At 36.5% G+C, this 22,693-nt stretch overlaps 2 protein-coding genes across 3 annotated transcripts in view; one reads left to right on the forward strand and one right to left on the reverse strand.

Moving 5' to 3' along the window:
* On the reverse strand, positions 1-7,539 carry LOC139131865 (vacuolar ATPase assembly integral membrane protein VMA21-like). Of its 2 annotated transcripts, XM_070698157.1 has the most exons (4): positions 7,380-7,538; positions 6,030-6,136; positions 5,274-5,423; positions 1-2,246 (listed from the first exon to the last, which is right to left on the reverse strand). In XM_070698157.1, the coding sequence occupies exons 1-3, from the start codon at positions 7,427-7,429 to the stop codon at positions 5,281-5,283; spliced, it is 300 nt and encodes a 99-aa protein (XP_070554258.1). In that variant the 5' UTR covers positions 7,430-7,538; the 3' UTR covers positions 1-2,246; positions 5,274-5,280. The 2 variants fall into 2 exon arrangements, with proteins under 2 accessions (XP_070554258.1, XP_070554259.1); XM_070698158.1 differs by lacking the exon at positions 5,274-5,423 and having other exon boundaries at positions 233-2,246; positions 7,380-7,539.
* A 123-nt stretch (positions 7,540-7,662) lies between these two features.
* LOC139131864 (COMM domain-containing protein 5-like) overlaps positions 7,663-22,693 on the forward strand; it is a 40,627-nt gene continuing 25,596 nt past the window's right edge. Inside the window, exons 1-6 of the mRNA XM_070698155.1 lie at positions 7,663-7,946; positions 12,180-12,340; positions 12,997-13,025; positions 19,042-19,092; positions 19,529-19,624; positions 19,896-19,971. Coding sequence (XP_070554256.1) covers positions 7,808-7,946; positions 12,180-12,340; positions 12,997-13,025; positions 19,042-19,092; positions 19,529-19,624; positions 19,896-19,971 — 552 coding nt within the window. The 5' untranslated portion in view covers positions 7,663-7,807. The remainder of the gene's footprint in view (positions 7,947-12,179; positions 12,341-12,996; positions 13,026-19,041; positions 19,093-19,528; positions 19,625-19,895; positions 19,972-22,693) is intronic.

Genomic DNA, 22,693 nt, shown 5'->3' on the forward strand with positions numbered 1-22,693 from the left:
TTGATATAATATAATAGCAATAACCCCCTTCGCAGTCGGGTATACACTCGATTTTGGTACAATTCGCTCCATATAGCACTCGCCTATCGGCTCGTGCTATATGTCGCGCATTGTACCAAAATCTCGTATATACCCTCCTGCGGCGGGGGTTATTGCTTATTTTATTATGTAGACTGCTTTGTCTTCATGTCGGATGAAATTTAGTGAGAATGAATATCATACATGCATCACATGATTTCATATCATTATTTTATTACCATGTTAATATCAATAGCATTCAATGACCATATAGTTATTATCTTACATACCAGGCTTCTTCCAGAGTATTACTCCCACTTACAGAGCCAGAAAATAGAAATTCATAATCAAGAGAATCCTGATTTCAAAATCTCTGTGAGGAGAGTTCAAGCTACTCCCATTTCACAATTATATATTGCATCACAATTCTGTGAACTTTTTGCTTACAGTATGCATCATACAGCAGAGTACAGAGGGCACTTAATGTTGTTGAAATAAGTCTATGAAAACATTTGCTTTCTTTTATGATAGTAACTGGAGTATGCAAGATTGCTTTTCTTTTTTGCATGTTGTGACATTTATAAATATGAAAAACACAAGAACCTTGGCAAAATAAGGCAACCTTTGACCCTAAAAAACCCAACAACAACAACTTGATTTCTTTTCTCAGAATGCAGACCAGATTGATCTAAAACTTACAATATTGACCTATGTAGATAATCTCATCTCTACACATTGAAGGAACAATGCCAAGAATAAGGTTACACACTTAGAAACAAATCAAGAATAAATGTAGTCATTAAACATCAGCATCTGTTTGCGAAATTTCAAAATGATGATTGTAAAGAACGCAAATGCACATGATGGACAGAGAATGTGAAAACTTAGTTCAGACAATCTCATTGTTTACACTTCAACCAGACGAGTATCATTGCGTAATTGCATACTCACGCCTGTTCCCTTAACAGGTCAAAGTGTAGCAATGGGAAGGCAATGCAAACGGTGGGGCGACATTAAATGTGGCGATTACTGGGTCACAGGTTAACATGGAAACTCACTCAACGTTAATGTCGACCATTGTCAAGTAATGACCTTGTATGCAGTGCGGGTCATTACTCACTGACTCAATTTGCAAAGTTATCTTTTATACTGTACCCTTACATCACACAATTATTCTGAGTTGATGTAGCCACATCCACAATCATATACACACACAGGTTGTTTTCACCAAACACGTCATGCTCAATGCCATATATGCATCCAATGGAGTTTATCAGTGTAATTCCTCTGAAAGCTCACAGACTGATAAGAAACTTCTCCCAAACTTGTTACAGATGATGAAGGAGACCAGTTTTTGATACCATTTAGATATGCAGTATATGTCAAACATAAAGGCTCCAAGCTTCTGTAAAATACTATACTGTACATGTAGATACTAAATATCAGCAAACTGCGAAATTTGTTTGCACCTTGCCAATAAAAGTGAACATTTTACTGCTGTATATAGATTCTTATACACTGTTGATTCAAGCATAGACAGTCTTCTGCTCCACTGTCTACAATTCAAGTGATCTTTTCAAGCATTCTTTTTCTCATAAAATTGGGTATACAATTGCAGTATAGTTGCAACAAGGTTAAGACCAATCAAAAAATGCATACAATTTCAGCCTGAAAATTGTTACAGCTTTTAGAAAATGAAAACTTTGGAGGCGGAAGTGTGTATTGAGAATGGTAGTGCCTCATCAAGTTTATATTTGAGTGCAGCCTATCCTCCGTATAAGTCTGACAACCACTTTGAGGAAGTTTGTTTTCAGTGTGCTAAATTTACGATTAAAAGGAAACATTAATGGGTTCATCAGATGTGCAAACTCTGACACAAAATGAAATGTTTGATGTTTGGTGAAAACAAACGAGTATTGAATGATATGAGATCAAATATTGAAAGAAAATACTTCAAAAATGTAATGTGACTTGATATTTACATCTTAAATTACATATCTTTAAAAAATGTGTCTCTTGAAAAATGCAGTTCAGTGTTCACCATTGCACAGAATTGCTCCCATTCCAGTTGCCAATTGAACACGACTTTGGTAGTCATGACTTTACCAGTCTGTTATACAGTTCTGATCCCATCCCATAAACCAACATACCAATGGTGATGTTTGTCACAACCAATGCTACAAGTCTTGCACCAACTACAGCTTTCCTAGAGTTCATCATAAATACACCTACAAAAAAAAGGAGAAAAAAAAAGACTTTGACTTCATTCAGTAAACTTGTAGAGGAAGTTCTGTCTGTTTCTTGACACCCCATGCCTCTGCTTGGCAGCTAAGCACTCAAATATTGGTATCATTAAGTTTTGGCAGTTTCCATGGGTTTGAGAGGAGAGGTGACAAAACATTCAATGAAATGTAGCAAAGGTGTATGGGATATGCCACTTTCTTACCAACCATGGTCAATGACTTGATCAAGTATGCAATCTCCTGATTCAAAACAGTGAGTGGAAGTTAAGTATTAGATAATCAATATACTTGAAAATAAGACTTTGCCATAACTTTATGGTGTCAATAACAAAGTTGAGCAAAGTTTGACCTTGACAAATATCCTTATTACAGGAGTTTAGTTTGATACCTAATATTAGTTTGACTGTTTTACAGAATGATGCTGTACAAATGAGATTTCATATCATGGAAAGATTTGTTTCTATAAACTTGATTTGTTCACATAATCATTGTACCAGACTACTGGTCAACTCTCTTGCTTATTAGTCCCCACGGACACCGTCCGGGGGGACTTATAGGTTTGGTCATGTCCGTGCGTGCGTGCGTGCGTGCGTGCGTGCGTGCGTGCGTCCGTCCGTCCGTTCACACAGATATCTCAGAGATGCAAGAAGCGATTTCATTCAAACTTGGTACAAGGATTACTTCATATGTCATACAGATGCACGTCGATTTGTTTTGGGATACGATCCAATATGGCCGCCAGGCGGCCATTTTATTACGATTTTTTCATGTACAGAGCCATAACTCAGACATGTTTCAACAATTTTATTCAAAGTTGGTACAAGGACATTGACCAATGTCATAGATATGCACGTCAATTTTCTTTGTGATACGATCCAATATGGCCGCCAGGCGGCCATTTTATTACGATTTTTTCATGTACAGAGCCATAACTCAGACATGTTTCAACCAATTTTATTCAAAGTTGGTACAAGGACATTGACCAATGTCATAGATATGCACGTCAATTTTCTTTGTGATACGATCCAATATGGCCGCCAGGCGGCCATTTTATTACGATTTTTTCATGTACAGAGCCACAACTCAGACATGTTTCAACCAATTTTATTCAAAGTTGTACAAAGACATTGACCAATGTCATAGATATGCACGTCAATTTTTTGTGATACGATCCAATATGGCCGCCAGGCGGCCATTTTATTATGATTTTTTCATGTACAGAGCCACAACTCAGACATGTTTCAACCGATTTTATTCAAAGTTGGTACAAGGACATTGACCAATGTCATAGATATGCACGTCGATTTGTTTTGTGATACGATCCAATATGGCCGCTAGGCGGCCATTTTATTACAATTTTTTCATATACAGAGGCATAACTCAGGCATATCTCAACTGATTTTATTCAAAGTTGGTACAAGGACATTGACCTATGTCATACATATGTACGTCGATTTTTTATGTGATACGATCCAATATGGTTGCTAGGCAGCCATTTTATTACGATGTTTTCATGTACAGAGCCATAACTCAGACATATTTCCACCAGTATCATTCAAAGTTGACATTGACCTATTTCATACATATGCTCGTCAATTTGTTTCACGTCATGTAGCAGTAACATGTCAATTATTGAAGTTTCGTAAGTAGGCTGATATGTCAAGAAATATGTACTGCATCAAATTCATGAAACTTTATACAGATGTTAACCGATGTTAAGCTCACATTGCTTTAACATTGAAAAAGACATTTATCAGTGTCATTTTAATTAATTTGTAATTGCATAAGTAATGAACTTTCCTAATTAGCGTGATATTAGCCACAAATTAAAACAACGTCAAATGTGATGAAACTTGATACAGATGTTGATCTCATAGTGTTGTAAATACTGCATCAAACTTTATGAAATATGGTACCAGTGATAATCTGTTGTGTAAAACTTGTATGCAAAAATGTTTTGCAACATCCTGTTGATTAATTCCTAGTTGACTCATTTTATGAACTTTAGGATGGTGGCCTACATTGGTTTTATGTTTTCATCACCATGGAACTCATTCTTGGCCATTGAGCGCCATCTGTATCAAAGTATTTTTATCACAGACCTAATTAATGAAGAGGACTCTATCCTCTCTGAGGACATGTAATCAAAGTACCCATTATTAACAAGTGGGGACTGTGTCATCAACGATGACTTATTAAAACATAAAATGTAAAGTCAAAAATTAATATCACTGAATGAAATGATTGCATAAATTTGAATAAAGTGGACTCAGGAGAGCAAGCCTAATAAACAGATTTTTCTTGAGGTCCCAACCCTTGACCTCTGTTCTCAATACCCAGCAAGAAAACATGAATGAAGAATTGAAGAAAGGGCTAGAATATTATCGGATGATGGATGATGATGATCTACACTGTATTATTACACTGTTGTTATTCACTTGTACAGATATTTCGTCTTCTTAGTTTTGGACTGGACAGGTGAATGCAGACAATAACAGTTGTGTACAATGACCAAGGAATGTGACCTGATTTAACTTTTGCATGCGTTTGATTTGCCTGTATTACAGCTTTCTACTGCATATGATTATTTTGCAGGCGTAGAAACCATGGCGCTACATGCAATTATACATGTAATTCATTGAACGAAAACTTTCAAATAATTGACAAATATCACTATAAAACACATGAAATTGATACCCCTTTACCCTGTCTCTATACACACGTGGGTCCAACAAGCTGTGAAAAATAGCAGAGTTGGACCACACTTCAGTGTTAAAGGCCTATGTTGGCACCAGATTGTCTCATCAAGAAATTTACCCACCAGATTACAATTTCAATGGAAAACAAAAGGCTATCACACCTCGGAGGCTCCATAATCGTCTTACAGGCTAGAACAAGGGTGATCCGAGGGATTGCGAACAGTGCCTTTAAGGGTTTGGCTATGACACAATGGTACTACTCTAAATTCTCCGAAATTAAGATCTGATTTAAAACATGTAGAGTGGAGCGTACATTTTGTCTAGTCACTCTTTACTGGCTTTGGTTTCTGCCTGTCTTCGTTCCAAGCTGTGTAGATGAAAGCGGCTAGGATTATGTGAACTACCACTACAGCGGTGATCCCACCATAGAAAAGGGCATCTCTATTAGACATCATGAAAATTCCTGTTGGTTATGTAGAAGAAAGCAAAGAATGTGTGAAGAAAAGGTGGCTGGTCAAAGAGAGTTACGGTTAATCCTTTACATTATCACTGCACTCACCTGCACCTTACACAGTCACATCAAAACACAGACAGATGAAGGAGACAGGAGGATTGTGAGATGACAAATACAAATTAAATTGTAGCATGACAGACCCATCCTTATAGCCTTACTATGACATAATCTACTGTGAACGATCAAAGTATTTCTTCTCAGTGACCGTTTCCCATTATTTTCAAATATGATTCACAGCTTGTGTACTGCAAGGTTTTTGTTGAGAGTGGGACCAAGGTCAATTTTACTGGGGTTCCAAAGTGATGTTATTCTGTTCCCCCTGTACATTATTACAGTCTTACAAAGAGACAACAGAAATGGTACAGGGGTTCCCACATCATTTACATATCTTCCCAAACCTTAAACACCAATACTGTATGCTAGTATACAGAAAAAAAACCACCAAATTTCTTTGCCCAGAACATATACTCTGAATATAGTCAATTTTTCAAAAAAACAAAGATGGGCTAAATTGCCCAGGTATTGCATTTAATGATTGAATAGAAAAACACAAACCTTCAAATATCATGTTTTTTGACACAAAATAGGATATCAGGGGAAGAAAAATAATCATCAGTGAATAGCCAAGCATTGTCTTTAACACATCAGATAACTGCTCATCACTGAAACAAAAACAAAGGGAAAGCTATCATCAGATAGGAGCTCTCCATTATGACAACACAGGTTGAAGAATTTCCTTTCATCTTTGATCTTATTTTGTCCAGAAAATGAAATTGTAGAAAGACAAAAACCTCAAAACTGCTGTAAAGACTGCAATATCTCTCATTGTAGAGGACAACCTCTATCAAAAATTGACACAAAATCCAGTTTGATTGACATAATGCATCTTCATCTTCACATTGATACAACTGTTTTCGATTTTGGTTGCTCAAACTAAAATATTCGATTCTTATTATTACTATCATCATCACAGTAATATTAAAAGAAAATGTGGCAATATCAATCCTTTGTGATATATCACCTCTCAAGTTTTAATAATCATAATTGCTTGTGATTCGATACAAAAGAGGGCCCCTGTCACATTTGAAAGAGAGGAAGTTTGGAAACAGAATTTTCATTATTACAACAGCTGCGGTACAGCGATACAAGTGTATCACAGACATTTTGTTTCTGCACTTCCTCTCTTTCTTGTGGTTACAGGCGACCTTGCCGTGTATTGAACCACAAGTGCCTGTACCAATATAGGTAAAAAGATGTATCTATTGTTTTCCAATCACAGCAGATTTGTGGCATATTGAGCGTTACAATTTTGTTAAGTATCTATATCGTCCACTCTCTCCAATAAACATGCACACTGCGACAGCAAATATTGCAAAATTGAATTTTGTTGCAGTTTGATCATGTAATCACAGATATCAATTCATCATTACAGAGATTTGCAATTTAAGAGAATGTTTTCCCTGACAGGGACAAAAAGAAACTCAAGAAATACAGGGCCTGTATTTCTTGAGTTTCTTTTTGTAAATTTATATTTTTTTATTTCTGAACCTTTCTACTTCTACATCTGTACATCTGTTCTGTTTGAGAGTTATACCTTGTTCACTCACTCTTAGTCTGTGTTTTGCCCTGTGCATGTGTTATGTATAACCAACACCTACTCATGCTGACAACGTGCGATGAGTGCTCACAAAAGATGAAAGTATGACAGTTTGTTTACACACAATAGTGTGTCCTTTTGCTGTGGGTCCACAGCAAACACGTGAACAGACACGGCCGACGGTACGGTAAAGAACTCACTCGACCAAAAAGGCTTTCTATGGACTACTATCATAAAGTTTTAGGTAAACAATTCTCAATATCTTTTTGGGTCAATTATGGATATAAAGAAACAGTTAGTTTAGTTACCTTCTTCTGTTCATCGCCGCGAACGTTTGGTCGTCTTGTATGTCTGCCATGTTGCTGAACTTTGCCCAACAACGCCCCCAGTGGCCTCTTTGAGAAACATCTGCACTTTTACAGGTGCGTATTTTTCGGTTGAAGAATTTTTATTTGTTCTTGTTTTTTGAAAAAATTAGTAACTTACAAAATAAAAAATAGTAAACAAGCTGTATAAATCGGTAGACTGTTACTTAAGTGTCGTAATAAGGGAAATAATCTAGGGAAACTGCGCCCTCTAACGCTTCACTGGAGAGTATCCTTGTTGAGGAACTGGCGACGAACAAACAGACCGGGCACGACATACGAAAGAAGGGGAGTGACCCAATCTTGACCAAAACAAATGTATCTATCGTGACTTTAACGTTAATTAGTGTATCTTGTAAAGGTAGACGAAGATGTCCATGGTGATGCCACCAGGAGGCGGCGTTATGGAGAGAACGCTGTTTGTAGGGGCCAGGATTCCCCAAGAAGTCAAGGCAATGGTGAAACCACTGCAGAAACTTGACAAGGATAATTTCCGGAAATTGCTCAGAGGTACAAAAACTGATTTGAAAGCTTCATTCGGCCGTAACCTGTGATATATTTTCCATTTTTCGTTCTATATGGTAAAATACATGTTCTTAATGTTTGAAGAAAGATGTCGAAATTCCCACTTTTCAGCTTGTCAGCATCTCTGTAATGGTTAATGTAACATGTCATTGTTTACAACTGAACTTTAGTACTTACAAGAATCGTATGTGAACAAGAATATTTTGCATATTTCAATATTCTTAGAAGAAGAATAAGAAAATATACCTGTTTTGTAGAACAAAAATAATGAAAATATTATTATAATATTCCGAAGTTATAGTTATCGCGCCTTTAACAATGAATATTGGTCTTTGCCTATTGCATCAGTGACTTCTAGCAGGTTTAGTCGAGTGTAAATTACTATCAATGTCAGCTGTTAATTTATTGGTACTGTACCTTTCTTAGACCATCTGAGTGACAGTATAAACTGTATTGTAATCATAGTAGATATATTTGTCAAAAATATCAACATTTTAGGTGTGTGATATATTGAAATAACGATGCTGAAGTTATTTTCGTATTCGTTTTCGTATTCGTTTTCGTATTCGTATTCGTATTCGTATTGGAGTCACTGACAGAAAATGTTATTTTTAGTCCAGGTTTCAGGTATGAAACGTGCAATATACGATATTTACTGAGGTTTAAATATTGTGATAATTTGATTCGTAATTTAATCTGCCCAATTTGGTTAACTTTACATAAATTTGCATTTGTAGATTTTAAAGAATTTGTTTCACCTCATTTTATTTGAAAAAAAATACTTAAAATCGGTTGGGATCTGGTAAGGCAGCATCTTCGCTTGCCAATGTCTCTTGACCGGGCAGCTGGATGCACCCCGAAATCAGGTGGTCAGTGCCAAGTAATGGGACTCGTGAGAGCGGATGCAAAGGAGCTGCCCTGGACTGTACCATTGTTTTGCGGGGAGGGCAGATTTTTGTGAGGCGCTGCAAAACGGGTGACTGTTGAAAGCTATGATGATCGGGGGACTTGTCCAGGACAACCATCTAAATAAAAAAATGCGAAAATTGTTCTATCCGGTCATCCTTTTGCAGTCACTTTAGAATAATCATATCCATTTACAATTTGTATTTCAAGTATTTTACTTGATTTTGAAATGACTCTACGTAGACCTGAAATAAATATAATACAATACAATACAATACTTTACAAAACTCAGGGAGTGTGGTAAGGCAAAAATTACAAAATTGCAAGTTACGACAAGTTGTACGTACTGCTACAGGGAAGAAAGTAACAGAAATCAATTACAATAGGTAGTTTATCTTTCAGAGTAAAGATGTGAGCAAAAATAACATAAAACCGGACCGACCGATAATTCATGTATTACATTCAATCAGGGCTCAAGTAGCGACCACTTTCAGTCGCATAGGCGACCAAATTTTATGAGATTGCGACTGAATTTTTTTCAAGACATTTCTCCATCCGTATACGTGATCAAATACAACATGTATTCGCTCAGTGTTCACGGAGCATTGTCCTGAAAGGCCGCGACCCCAAAATACGCATTGAATAAGCATAGCCGTTGAGCGGAGTTACTAAAAGGTTTGAGCGTGTTCTCTCCGCTGCACAGCGCTGCGTGTCTGCTGATGTTATCTTGAATGATTTGTCAAAATATCCCATGAATTTAATGACAAATTTTACTACAATCCAATCAAGTATCAGAAGCAGTTTTAGTGCTGTCACATACTTTCAATTGAACCAATCATAATCCCAGCATAAAATGTCATCAAAATATAGCTGACAAGGGAAAACAAGCAACCAGTAACTGCAACATGTTTCATGCGTTCACGTGCGTAATGAATATTTGCGTTAGTGGCATGTGACCGGCTAGACAATTTCCGGAAATCGTCCTTTGGAAAGCAGATCAAAGCATCGATTTCATCAAGCTTGGACTGGATCAGCCTGTTTCATAAGGTTTTTGTTTTTTCAGCTAGATCTAAATAGCAAGCAACTTTGTTGAAATATCATGGCACATCTGCCGGGTAGCGACTGCAATTATGTAGACCATGGATGGGACTGTGGCGATGACCTCAATGACCCGAGCGAGTTCAATACACGCCACAAGTACCGCTGCGATATCACAGCTAGGATTCAATGCGCATATACGTTTGAGTTTTGTTCTCTTGCCTACAAAATATCTATCGAAAGTTGATAGTTGCTGCATTTCTATTCAGAGTTTTTGTTGAAAAAAGTAGCTATCTACGGCTAGCGGCTTAATTGGTCCCCCAAAATAGTACTGCTGAAAGTTTTTGGAGTGACCTGCAGAACGGAGTTGTAGAGCGGGGCAAACTGCGTAACACTAAAACTGGATCGCACAGTAACAAATGACGGAAACCGATCGAGCCAGTTGCGACAGCTACTAGACTAGCTGAAGCCTATTTATCATAGAATACAGGTATTTCTCGATATTTCGTGATACAAATTAATTTCCATGCATTCTGGTGTATCTTATCATAACACAAGTTGATCAACATGTTCTGGCAATGACAGTTGACGCAAACGCAAGGAAAGAAAAAGAGATGGGCCGTACTCAAATAAAGACTCTGACAACAGCTCACACATTAATTTAGTCTTTATTAGGGAAACAAATGTACCGATCGGGACATAGGCCTATGACACCATTTTATTCATCTCGTTTTCTTGATGACGCTTTCCCGCATCATATGAGATGATATTTTCTTTGCGACAGCAGTCTAAATATAGCATGTCATATATATATATTTTTAAGGTTTTCGTGACACTACAAAAGCCTCTAATATTTTTCAAGGTCCAAGGTTTGCCCCTAAAATTTCGACTCAGGGGCATGCGATAACGTTGAGCCCTGCATTCACTGTCTTTATCACTTCCTCAGAGATATCAGTTTAAAACAAGAAAATTACCTTTTAAGTGTACAACTCGTCAAATTGGGCGGGTCAGCTAAATTTCCATTATCGATACGAATGATGTCAACAGAATGTTGAAGTTGGTTGTTGTGATAGAAGTTAATACGAAAACGAATACGAATACGAATACGAAATGATGTTTGTTTAAAAAATCTTTCCTCCAAAGACTAATACTGGCCCACAGGCGCTAATAGCTTGGTAGTCTGCTAAATAGATCGATTTTCGGCTCGATCTATCGATCCGTGGTCAGTATGCCCGCCACTGTAACCTAGTGATTATTTTGGTTACAATGGCGCGCATATCGACTACGGGATCGATAGATCGAGCCGAAAATCGATCTATTCAACAGACTACCCAGCTAAGAAGTGCCTGTGTACTGGCCGTTTGTTTTTAAAATCTCTCCTCTAATGATAGCAACGATATCTTTCAATCTAGGGCCTAAAAAGATTGGATCTTTTTCAACTTACATTCTCAAATATTGAAGTATTGATATATTGTCATATGAAAAGCACTTTAACTTCTGTAAAGACAGAACTTTTATATAATACGTACGAAATTTGGACTAAAAATAAAAAATTTTGTCAGTGACTCCAATACGAATACGAATACGAAAACGAATACGAAAACGAATACGAAAATAACTTCAGCATCGTGTGATATATTGAAATAACCATATCTGCTGTACAAAGTTAATACTATTCAAGCCAACATAAGAATGTAGGCAAAACAACAGGTTAGATCAGGTATTTTACAAGCATCTAAGTGGGTCCATTTTTAGCTCCATGCTATGAGCTTCTAATAGAAAACAGATGAGAACAGACATCATATATCTTATTATTGTTTCTTAATAATGTAAATCTCCTCTTCTCGTAGGATTTACTTGCCAGCATGCAACGCTCAATGAGTGACATATCAGTGCTCGTGCATGTTTTTGACTCCTTCTCCCTAAAGTATGTTGTAATACAAAGTATCAGCCATGCAAATACAATTTATTGTGTACCAAACACAGTGTCATCCATGACAAATGAATTTTAGTCCAGACTGAAATTCGGTTGTCAACAATAACATTGAACATTATACACATACAGACTGTGATAACAAGTAGTGTACTTAGCATTTCAAAATGATTTTGGGACTAGAACAAAAAATTATATCATACAACACAACAAAAGATGATAGAAATACGTAAAAAGGTACAGGTATTGGAGCTGTGTAAATGTAAGTGAATCCCAACTTTCATCTTGAGCTCTTATCATATGTCACATGATTGTATTTTTGTCTGTCTTTCTCATTGCAGTTGCAGTATCTTCAATGGAAGGCAATGAAATCACAGAGGAAGTGTTCCAAAAATTACAAACAAACCAACTCAATGAGGAAATTATTGGTGTCATTTACTCAGGGCTTTGTACACTACTTAGGTGTGCACTGAGGTTGCCACAGACCTCTCTTAAAGCAGATGTAAGTTATTTTGTCATGTTTTGCCCTGACTTAACTGCCATTCTTAACATAGCATCTTTTTGTGCATTTTCACTGTATGAAACACTCATCCATGAAGTGAGTGTGATAAGTGAAAGACTGAGTGAATCACAAAGTTGAAATATTATTATCATGGTTTCACTATTTTTCGATATGGAAAGTGAGTCAGGTGTTTATGGTAATAATAACGATTATACTGCTTGTCAGCACTATATGGACTTTACTCATCAGTAAAAAATATAAAAATATAAAATGCTGTTAAAATGAGATTTAATAAGAGAACACATCATCCCATATGCATTTTAAAGTATGTCCACCAAACCATACCATCAGGTAAATTTATTTTACCTCATATAACATTCTCTTTAAAAAGAGAAAATGAAAAGAACTTCTTTGATACTAAGGAAAATTGTGTGACTGTGGATGAAAATCAGAAAATGTAGAAGAAAGATAGTTTGGTATCAGTGTTATGTGATTTCTAGTAATGTGGCACAAAAATGTTGACTGGTCCACCACACTGTAAATGAATGGGAAGGTTGAGGGCGCTGTAACATTGACACATATTGCACATATGGTTGAGGAAGATTGTTGAGCTCTGCTGATGGACTGACAGTTCTAATACATTGTTTTATTTCTAGGTTTTTAAAGAAGATTTAAAGGAACTTAAGTAAGTTTTGCATGTTTATTGTTTTGTATCATTATCTTTCAGAAGTCATTTTCTGTATGAAACCATGTGTACAACAACAGTACTTTATCAACCTAGCTTGGTTGTGTGCATTGTTGTGGCGTCCTTTTATGTGCCATTATTGTGCATGTACCTCCTTTACTTTTTTTATGGACATTATTTTTATTGATGCTGTATTTTACACTGTACACTTTCCCTATTGTTATGTAGGTCATTCCCCCCACACTCATCATGACCTGAGTTCAATTAGTCTAGAACATTCTCAAGGTCACTGCCCTTGATGACCTCACAACCTTGAATTCAATAGTCATGTTTGGAATGTTCTGGAAAGTTGATTAGTTGTGTAAGGGAGATAATTTTAGAACAGTAATTAGCATGTCAATAAAAGTTCTAGATTGTTCTTATATGCCTTTATAAAAGGGACGTGCACAGCTTCCAGTCAGACTTTTGGGATCGTGTCTCTTGTGTGTTACTAAACTCCAGCAGTAGTCATTCTCAAGACTTGTCAAGACCTTCACTGTCAACGCTGGATTTATACTGTGGACTTTGTGCAGCTTCAAGCCTGCAAGGACTGTTCATTCATCCAACTGACTGTTACAACTCTGAGACTGGAGCTTTGCCGTCCCAGCTGAGATAAGTAGTCTGTACACTTTTAAAGCTTGTACTCTATCCCTGACTTAGCAATTAGTTTTATTTTCGTAATAAATTTTGTTTAAACGGAAACTGCTGAGTTCACCCTTTTTGTTCGTTTTCTCTGCACGTAACAAATTGGGGGCTCGTCCGGGATACGAATATTTTGAGCCGTTTGACAACATTTTGCCTGCCTTTTCAAAACTACTGTATACTGTGAACTCAGCGAAATTTAATCATGGCGGAATTTAAACCAGAGGAAATGGATGACCTTGATCAGGACACATTTGATTCCCTCAGAAAAGACAACCTCATAGCACTGGCAAATTTCCTTAAAGTAGATGTCAAAAGATCTATGCGCAAGCGAGAAATACAGTTCAAGATTGCAAAACATTTAGTTAATTCTGGCCATTTTGAGGAGTCTGCCTTAAAAGATTATGAGCCTGAGTCTTCCTTCGAACTCAAAAAATTAGAATTAGAAATACAGGCAGATTTGGAGCTTAAGAAATTGGAATTAGAAAAGGAAAAATTGCAAATGGAAGAAAGGGAAAGGCAGGAAAAATTACAAATGAAAGACAAAGAATTACAAATGGAAGAAAGACAGAGAGAAAAGGAGAGAGAATTGGAAGAACATCGACTACAGTTAGAAATGAGACGTTTAGAGCTTGGACATCAGGAAAATTCTTCCCTTCAGACAAGTTTGACATCACTAAGCATTTCAGGTTAGTTCCCCCTTTCCAAGAAAAGGATGTTGATAAATATTTCCTTCATTTTGAGAAAATTGCTCAGAGTCTGAATTGGCCTAAGGAGTCCTGGTCTATGCTTTTGCAGAGTGCTTTGGTGGGTAAAGCCAGAGAAATTTACATTCAGTTGTCAGTAGAGCAGGCTTCAGATTATGATTCTGTGAAGGAATTAATACTCAAGGGTTATGAGTTGGTGCCTGAAGCTTACCGTCAGAAATTTAGGGATTGTGAGAAGGTGAAAGATCAAACTTATGTTGAATTTGCTCGAACAAAAGAACAACTGTTTGATCGTTGGTGTTCTTCTGAAAAGGTCAGTCAGAATTATGACAAATTACGACAACTTGTTTTGATTGAGGAATTTAAAAGTGCATCCGGAGTGACATCAAGACGTTTATCAATGAACAAAAGGCAGATACATTAGAGGTTGCTGCACGTTTGGCCGATGATTATTCATTGACCCACAAATCTTCATTTCTCAGCAAACCATCCCAGTCCTTTTCATACAGAAACAATGCAGGTAAATTTAACTCCTCCTTTTCATCCAAGAATTTCTCAAAGGAAAGTAGGAAATCAAATGACAACAGTTCACAGAGTTCAAGTAACACTCCCACATCATCAGATCCCAAGTCTCAATCTCCTTCTGACAAACAGTTCGGTACACTTTCTTGTAATTATTGCAAGAAAGACGGCCATTTAATGTCAGAGTGTTTCAATTGAAAAGAAAACGTGAAGGTCAAAGTAGTCAAAGTGGATCTAAGCCCACCGGCTTTATTTCTTCATCAACTCGATTAGAGTCTAATAATGTGTGCAACACATTTTCTGAGGTTAAATCCCTCTCATCCCCAATTAATGAGGTCAAGGTCAATTCTTCTCAAGATAGCATTATGGGTATTTTCGAGCCATTTATTCATAATGGTTTTATATCACTTTCTAGTGATTTCTCTTTCCGCTACCCCTGTCAAAATTTTAAGAGATACCGGGGCTTCCCAGTCTCTTTTGTTGGCAGATACCCTGCCGTTTTCTGAAAAGTCATTTTCAGGTTCTAAAGTTCTTATTAAGGGGGTAGATTGTAATGACTACATTCCTGTTCCTCTCCATAATGTCTATTTGTCTTCGGACTTTGTTTCTGGACCTGTGGCTTTAGGTATTAGGCCTTTTTTGCCTTTCGAAGGGATTCACCTTCTTCTTGGAAACGACCTTGCTGGGGACAAGGTCATTACTAATCCACTTGTGACTGATAATCCTAGTTTAGATCAGGATCCAGAGCCAATTGAACAAGAGATACCCGATTTATTTCCTTCATGTGCCATTACTCGAGCCATGTCAAAGAAAACTTCCGAGAATCAAAATACTCTCAAAAATAATGTCACAGATGTTGACTTAAATGACACCTTTCTCAGTCAGGTGTTTGACACGGATCATTCCGTTATCCCTCGTGGATTTGAAACTTCCAGTAAAACTTCTGCTGACCAAAGTCAGACATTTTCTAGATCAAATCTCATTGCAGAACAACACAAAGACCCAGATATTTTGTCTTTGTTTGACAAGGTAGATGATGAAGGTAAAACTTCAGATAGCTCTGTTTCCTATTATACAAATCTGGTATTCTCATGCGTAAATGGAGACCTCCAGATGTCTTTGGTTGATGACGATGGGCTATAAAACATCAAATTGTGGTTCCAAAGCCCTACCGTGCTGAAATATTGCGCCTGGCCCATGAAACCCCCTGGGCTGGTCACTTAGGAGTCAGGAAAACTTATCATAAATTCTCAGTCACTTTTATTGGCCTAATCTCAGGCAGGATGTAGCACATTTCTGTAAAACTTGTCACACATGTCAATGGTAGGAAAGCCAAATCAGACCATTCCAAAGGCCCCTTTACAGCCAATTCCTGCATTTCAAGAACCATTTAGTAGGATACTAATAGACTGTGTTGGGCCCCTACCAAAAGAAGATCAGGAAATGAGTACATGTTGACAATAATGTGTACATCTACTCGGTTCCCAGAAGCCATACCACTGAGAAATATAAAGACAAAGACTATAGTGAGAGCTTTAGTCAAATTTTTCACTTTATTCAGCCTCCCTAAATGTGTCCAGTCCGATCAAGGCTCCAACTTTATGTCTGGAATTTTTCAACAAGTAATGGATCAGCTAGGCATTAAACAGTATAGGTCATCCGCCTATCATCCAGAAAGTCAGGGTGCTCTTGAGCGATTTCATCAAACTTTGAAAAACATGATTAGGACCTACTGTTTTGACACAGAGAAGCAGTGGGATGAAGGAATTCATTTTTCTGCTCTTTGCTGTTAGAGAGTCAATTCAAGAGTCTCTTGGTTTTAGCCCATTTGAGCTTGTATTTGGACATACAGTCCGTGGCCCACTTAAGCTCGTTAAAGAGAAATTCCTATCAGACGATGATGATTGTCTGAATATTTTGCAATATGTCTCAGATTTTCGTACAAACTTCTCTAAAGCATGTGAATTAGCCAGAGAAAATCTTGAGTCATCTCAGCAGTCAATGAAAACCAAATATGATAAAAACACCTCAAAACGGAAGTTTGAACCAGGTCAAAAAGTTCTTGTTCTACTTCCAATTCCTGGCAAACCACTCCATGCTCGTTACTTTGGGCCATACCTAATTGATAAGAAATTGAGTGATTTAAATTACATCATAATAACACCTGACAGGCGAAAACAAAAACAGCTATGTCACATAAATATGCTTAAGCCATATTTGGATAGGGATAATCCTACTATAACTCAGCCTGTCAGTGCAGTCAGTTCAAACCATTATGAAGATAGTGATACTGAAACTGACTTGAGTGAAAATACTCTAAACTCAAAGCTGGGCTCGGTCAAGCTTCAGAACTCAGAAATCCTGGAGAAGCTGGAGTCTACAAAGTTGGCACACCTCCAGCCAGAACAACAACAACAGCTGAAAGAACCAATCCATGAACATTTGTTTCAAGATGTTCCAACAAGGACAAACATCATCTATCACAACGAAGATGTCTGCGACAGTAATCCAGTGGAACAACATCCAGACAGACTGAATCCTGCGAAAGCGGAATATCTCCAAGAGGAAGCCATGTATTTGCCGAACAATGACTTTATCGAACTCAATAAAAATAACTGGACTTTGCAATCCATACTTTATGCCAAATTCAGTGCCATTTCGAGTTTTCCAATATCCAATTGCAAGAGGATAGTCATGGGACAGATCATCCTGTTTGCTATTTTTACAAATTTAGCAAATTTAACAATCCCAGAGAAACTACTCTACAATTGAAAAGAGTGTTTATCTTTGATATTAGCTTTACAGCATTTTGAAGTTTATGTTACTTCTTCTTCAAATCAGGCAATAGTGGTTTATATTGATCACAACCCTCTTGTTTTTCTGCAGAAATTTAAAGGCAAAAATCAGAGATTGCTAAGATGGAGTTTAATGTTACAGGAGTTTAATCTTGACATTAGACATATCAAAGGCAGAGACAATTTAATTGCAGACTGTCTCTCTCGTATTTAGAGTTTATTGTTGTTCACTTTCAAGAAATTTTACTTTAGAGTAAAAAAATTTGAGTACTTAAATCTTTTTCAAGATTACATTTGTAAAAGAAAGATTTTTCTTTGAAAATTTTCTTTTTTTTGAAGAGGGGGTGTGTTATGTAGGTCATTCCCCCACACTCATCATGACCTGAGTTCAATTAGTCTAGAACATTCTCAAGGTCACTGCCCTTGATGACCTCACAACCTTGAATTCATTAGTCATGTTTGGAATGTTCTGGAAAGTTGATTAGTTGTGTAAGGGAGATAATTTTAGAACAGTAATTAGCATGTCAATAAAGTTCTAGATTGTTCTTATATGCCTTTATAAAAGGGACGTGCACAGCTTCCAGTCAGACTTTTGGGATCGTGTCTCTTGTGTGTTACTAAACTCCAGCAGTAGTCATTCTCAAGACTTTCAAGACCTTCACTGTCAACGCTGGATTTATACTGTGGACTTTGTGCAGCTTCAAGCCTGCAAGGACTGTTCATTCATCCAACTGACTGTTACAACTCTGAGACTGGAGCTTGCCGTCCCAGCTGAGATAAGTAGTCTGTACACTTTTAAAGCTTGTACTCTATCCCTGACTTAGCAATTAGTTTTATTTTCGTAATAAATTTTGTTTAAACGGAAACTGCTGAGTTCACCCTTTTTGTTCGTTTTCTCTGCACGTAACACTATGTCCGATAAATTTGTAAGCTCAGGTATATAGACTGTTTTAGAATCAATGACAATCAACGGCATTTTAGGAAGAATATTCACAATTTAGACCATCAAAATTGCTAAAACTAGTAAAAATTATGATATTGGGTTTATCATATAGTTTGAATGCAACCACCTTTGATGTTGAATACAGATTTATACGTAAATTCTTGAAAGAGCTCACTTTGGTGTTTGATATGCTTAGATGGCCCAGGCAATAGAAAATATTCATACAAAACTTGCATAACTAACTCTAAGACCACCTCAAAACAAATAATGCTGAGAATAAGAAAAGAATTGATAATTAAGGTTGCCATAGATGCAACAGTTAATATTTTTGTGCTCATTACGGTAATCTTGCTGTATCTCACTTACAGAATACCCGATGATTTTATTGTAGATTTAGCAAGTGCAGTTTATGGATCAAAGTAAGTAGTTGGGCTCAGAAAATTATTAAAAATGTACAAGAAGAATATCCAAATTGACTCATCCATTGCCCTAATTTACTCTAAACACATGAGCAGATAAATTTTACATAAGATGCAGACTATTATCTATACATAGGGCAAATGCAGTTTGGATGCACATTTCAGGCTATCAGTGTCACTCAGAAGACTGGCATCATACTGTACTGCATATTAATTTTCTGATGCACATGACAGGAATATCACAATAGTGTTGAAATATCAAAGAAAGGATTTCACTGTAATGAGTTGCGACTGACAAGTTTATTTCAAAAAATAAATCTTGAGTTTTAAAACACTGTCACCTAATGTTGGTAGTTGACACAGTTTGACCTGACTTGACTAGTGATCATCTATATGCAACCTGCCAGATTGAGAATTTTAAATGATTTACTTTCAGACGTGCTGTAATAGATGATGCTTCAATCAAACAAAGAACAAGATTGCCTTCACTTGAAAGACTGAAGTGGAGGGTAGATGTAGCAATCTCAACAAGGTAAGAATTGTATTCAAAGAGACTACTGAAGTTATGTAGAAATGGTGTTTGTGATGACAATGAAGGATTTTTTTCCAACTCACCTTTCATCATCAATCCTTCAGAAAAAAGTTTAAAAAATGACCAAAGAATGTTCAGTACACTCCATACTGACCTGTTTTCCTTAAATCTTCTGTGTTTTAGGATAGAACAAAATGATGAATGCAATAATTTTCTTTTTTCATTTAGAGTTTTTAATTCTAAAGCAGAGATTTATATCTTTTTGTTTCAGTGTGTTGAATAGAGTATTAGAACCAACGATAATGATGGAAATGACACTTAGTAATGGATCAATTCATAACTTTGAGGTAAGTGCACCATTGACTTATTGAAGATAGACACCATTCATCAAAGTTTCAAAATTTGAAAAGTGTTGAATCGTTAAAGCCTCACTAGCTATCTCCTTTAGCATTATTTTTATGATTTTACTTTCAAACTAAACATGTTCATTGTGGCAATGGTGTAAAGGGCACTAAACTTTTAATTGTTTTAAAAAATCTTACAATGGGGGAGAATTTAGGAATTCTACTATTGTTTCATGGCGGCCTATATGGAACAAGCAGACAAGTATTACACAGTACAAAGATGTATTAAAGCCCCATTAGCTGTTTCTATTTTGCATTTTGCTTACCAAAAAATATCATTCAATCTTTGGGGAGATGTTTTGAATTCCCGCTATTAAGCCATATTGTCCTTGAAAATGCCACTATTTCAATTCTCAGCAATAGATTTGGCAAATTAAATTCAGGCCTTCCCTGTAACACGCATGTACAAGTTGCGGCCATATTTGAGTCGCTACTCGAAAATTATGTAGTTGTAAAAATTAAAGTTGTACTTTCATCGCCCATGTTTGAAAAACATTCTGTTGTCACTCTTGCATTGATTTCAAGCCATCTTATCAAAAAAAGGCAATAAAGTTACAGCTTATGGGGCTTTAAAGGTATACTGTCACCTGTTCCAATTTTGCCCAGTTACCATAGAAAGAGACAATCTAACCAATCACAGATTTAAGCGGGTGGCCGCTTTCTAAAAACAGCGCCCTCACATTGGCATTTTGAATTCCAAGGAATGCCCCTTTGACCATATATGGGCATATTTAGATTACATGTGACTGTATACGTTTAATGTTGAAAGAATATTAGCACGATATGATAATGTCACTCATATGTTTTATAGTAACATACTGAAACCTGATTGTTTTATTTGTATCCTGTAGAGTTACTGATATTGATAAAGCTTTTCAGTATCTGTGCACTATTCTCTTGGTGAAAGTTAAATTTAATAGCAGATATATCCCCATAAACATGAGATGTCATATCTACATAGCAGTAAATAAGTTAAGCAAAAATACAAAGGATTGGTCTTAAAAAGCGAACACTGAGTATAAAAGATAAAAAGAGATGTCAACAATTGAATTCAACTATTACAATGATTCAAGGCATGTCCTATAACTGCAAGATTCACAAGGCTTGAAAATTTTGGAACAAAATCATCGACATTATTCATGATCTTATATATAAAGTATTCATCTATGGAGACAAAGAGAATCAAAGTTGCATTACATAGGATTGAATGGTGACCTCAATCCTATCAAGAACAATGGAACTTCTGATATTCCAAATTATGTATTTCACATGAGAAGTGATACAGCATGTTATTGTAGAGTGACTGTGGATACAGCAAGTAATGCATTCAATGTTGTGTTGTTATCATTATCATTTCTTCTATTGTTAACCTTTTGATGTGGGTGCTCTGCACACCATAGACAGAGCATTCCACTGTATGAATGGAATAGCGCCCTCAACAAAGGAAAGTAGCAAGTTAGTTGGTCATAGAAACTGTAAGTTATACCAGTGTGATCAGTTATGTAGTTCACCTAAGCACATGTAGTGATATGCTACCGGTATGTCGATCAAAATGCTGATCAAGTGACATATCCTGCTTGGTTTTGTGAAAGGTTTTCTTCACTTTCGTTCAAACAAGGAAGACCCAAATCTGATTCGTGGGTCACAAATCTCACAAACCAGACAAATCCTGCACCACAAATTTTGGTAATGGATTCCTGCAGTAAGTTTAATAAAATATTTTCTTTAATCTCTAACACACAAAATTGAGATGCTAAAGGGAACTATTAGGAAACCTCCACTCTTTGACCCAGAAAAAATGTTAGCTCTTGGAAAAGTCACTCATCATGCTACATGTGTCAAAATGACATTATCTGCAAATAGTGCCGTTCTTGCTCTTGGAAAATGTTGTCTGGACAGCAACAACCCCTCCGCCTCCACCAGTAAAATCTTATCCATGCAGACATTGTTTAACATTTTTATACCAATGACCTGCTAAAATTTGTCAACGGCCCTTATTAAGTCCACACAATGCTGAACAACCAAACTCACCCTAATCAACCCCTCCTCATGCATTTAGCAATCTGCCAGATAATTGACTGAAGCAAATTATATTTACCGTAGCAAAGTCACACATTATAGCTATTGAGTAGATCCATGAAGTGTCTTGAAGTCCATCAAACCTGATTGTATTAGGATATATCCAGGAGTCCTTAAAGTTAGCTTAATAGTACTATAATTGTTCTTTATCAAACATTTGCAGATCGAGAGTTCTATGCAAAATAAAATTTCTGTACTCGGAATTCAGATGACTGAAAACGCACATTATATTACCATGCCTTGTCAGTATTTATACTACTATCAGGCAGGTGGGAGCAAATTTCTGAGAAATAGCTATGATGCACTTTTCACGAAAATTTTATATTTTCTGACAGAAAATTAATTTTGATTATTCACAAGTTTTACTGTAACGATGTGTACCAGTACTTTGTTTATAGTCTGAGCTGTTGTACTGTGCCGTGTTTGTCCTATACAATGAATATGCAATGTGACCTTTGACCTATGATATTTGGATTACCGATGGGTATGATTTGAAATTCAATGAATTTACATTTTATCCACCATGTTAAATAAAGGAAATAAAATGGGAATTCACTGATGAGAATGTCCTTTCTTAAAAAACAAA

Source organism: Ptychodera flava, chromosome 4 (assembly GCF_041260155.1).
Source record: "Ptychodera flava strain L36383 chromosome 4, AS_Pfla_20210202, whole genome shotgun sequence".
NCBI classification, from domain to species: Eukaryota; Metazoa; Hemichordata; class Enteropneusta; family Ptychoderidae; genus Ptychodera; species Ptychodera flava.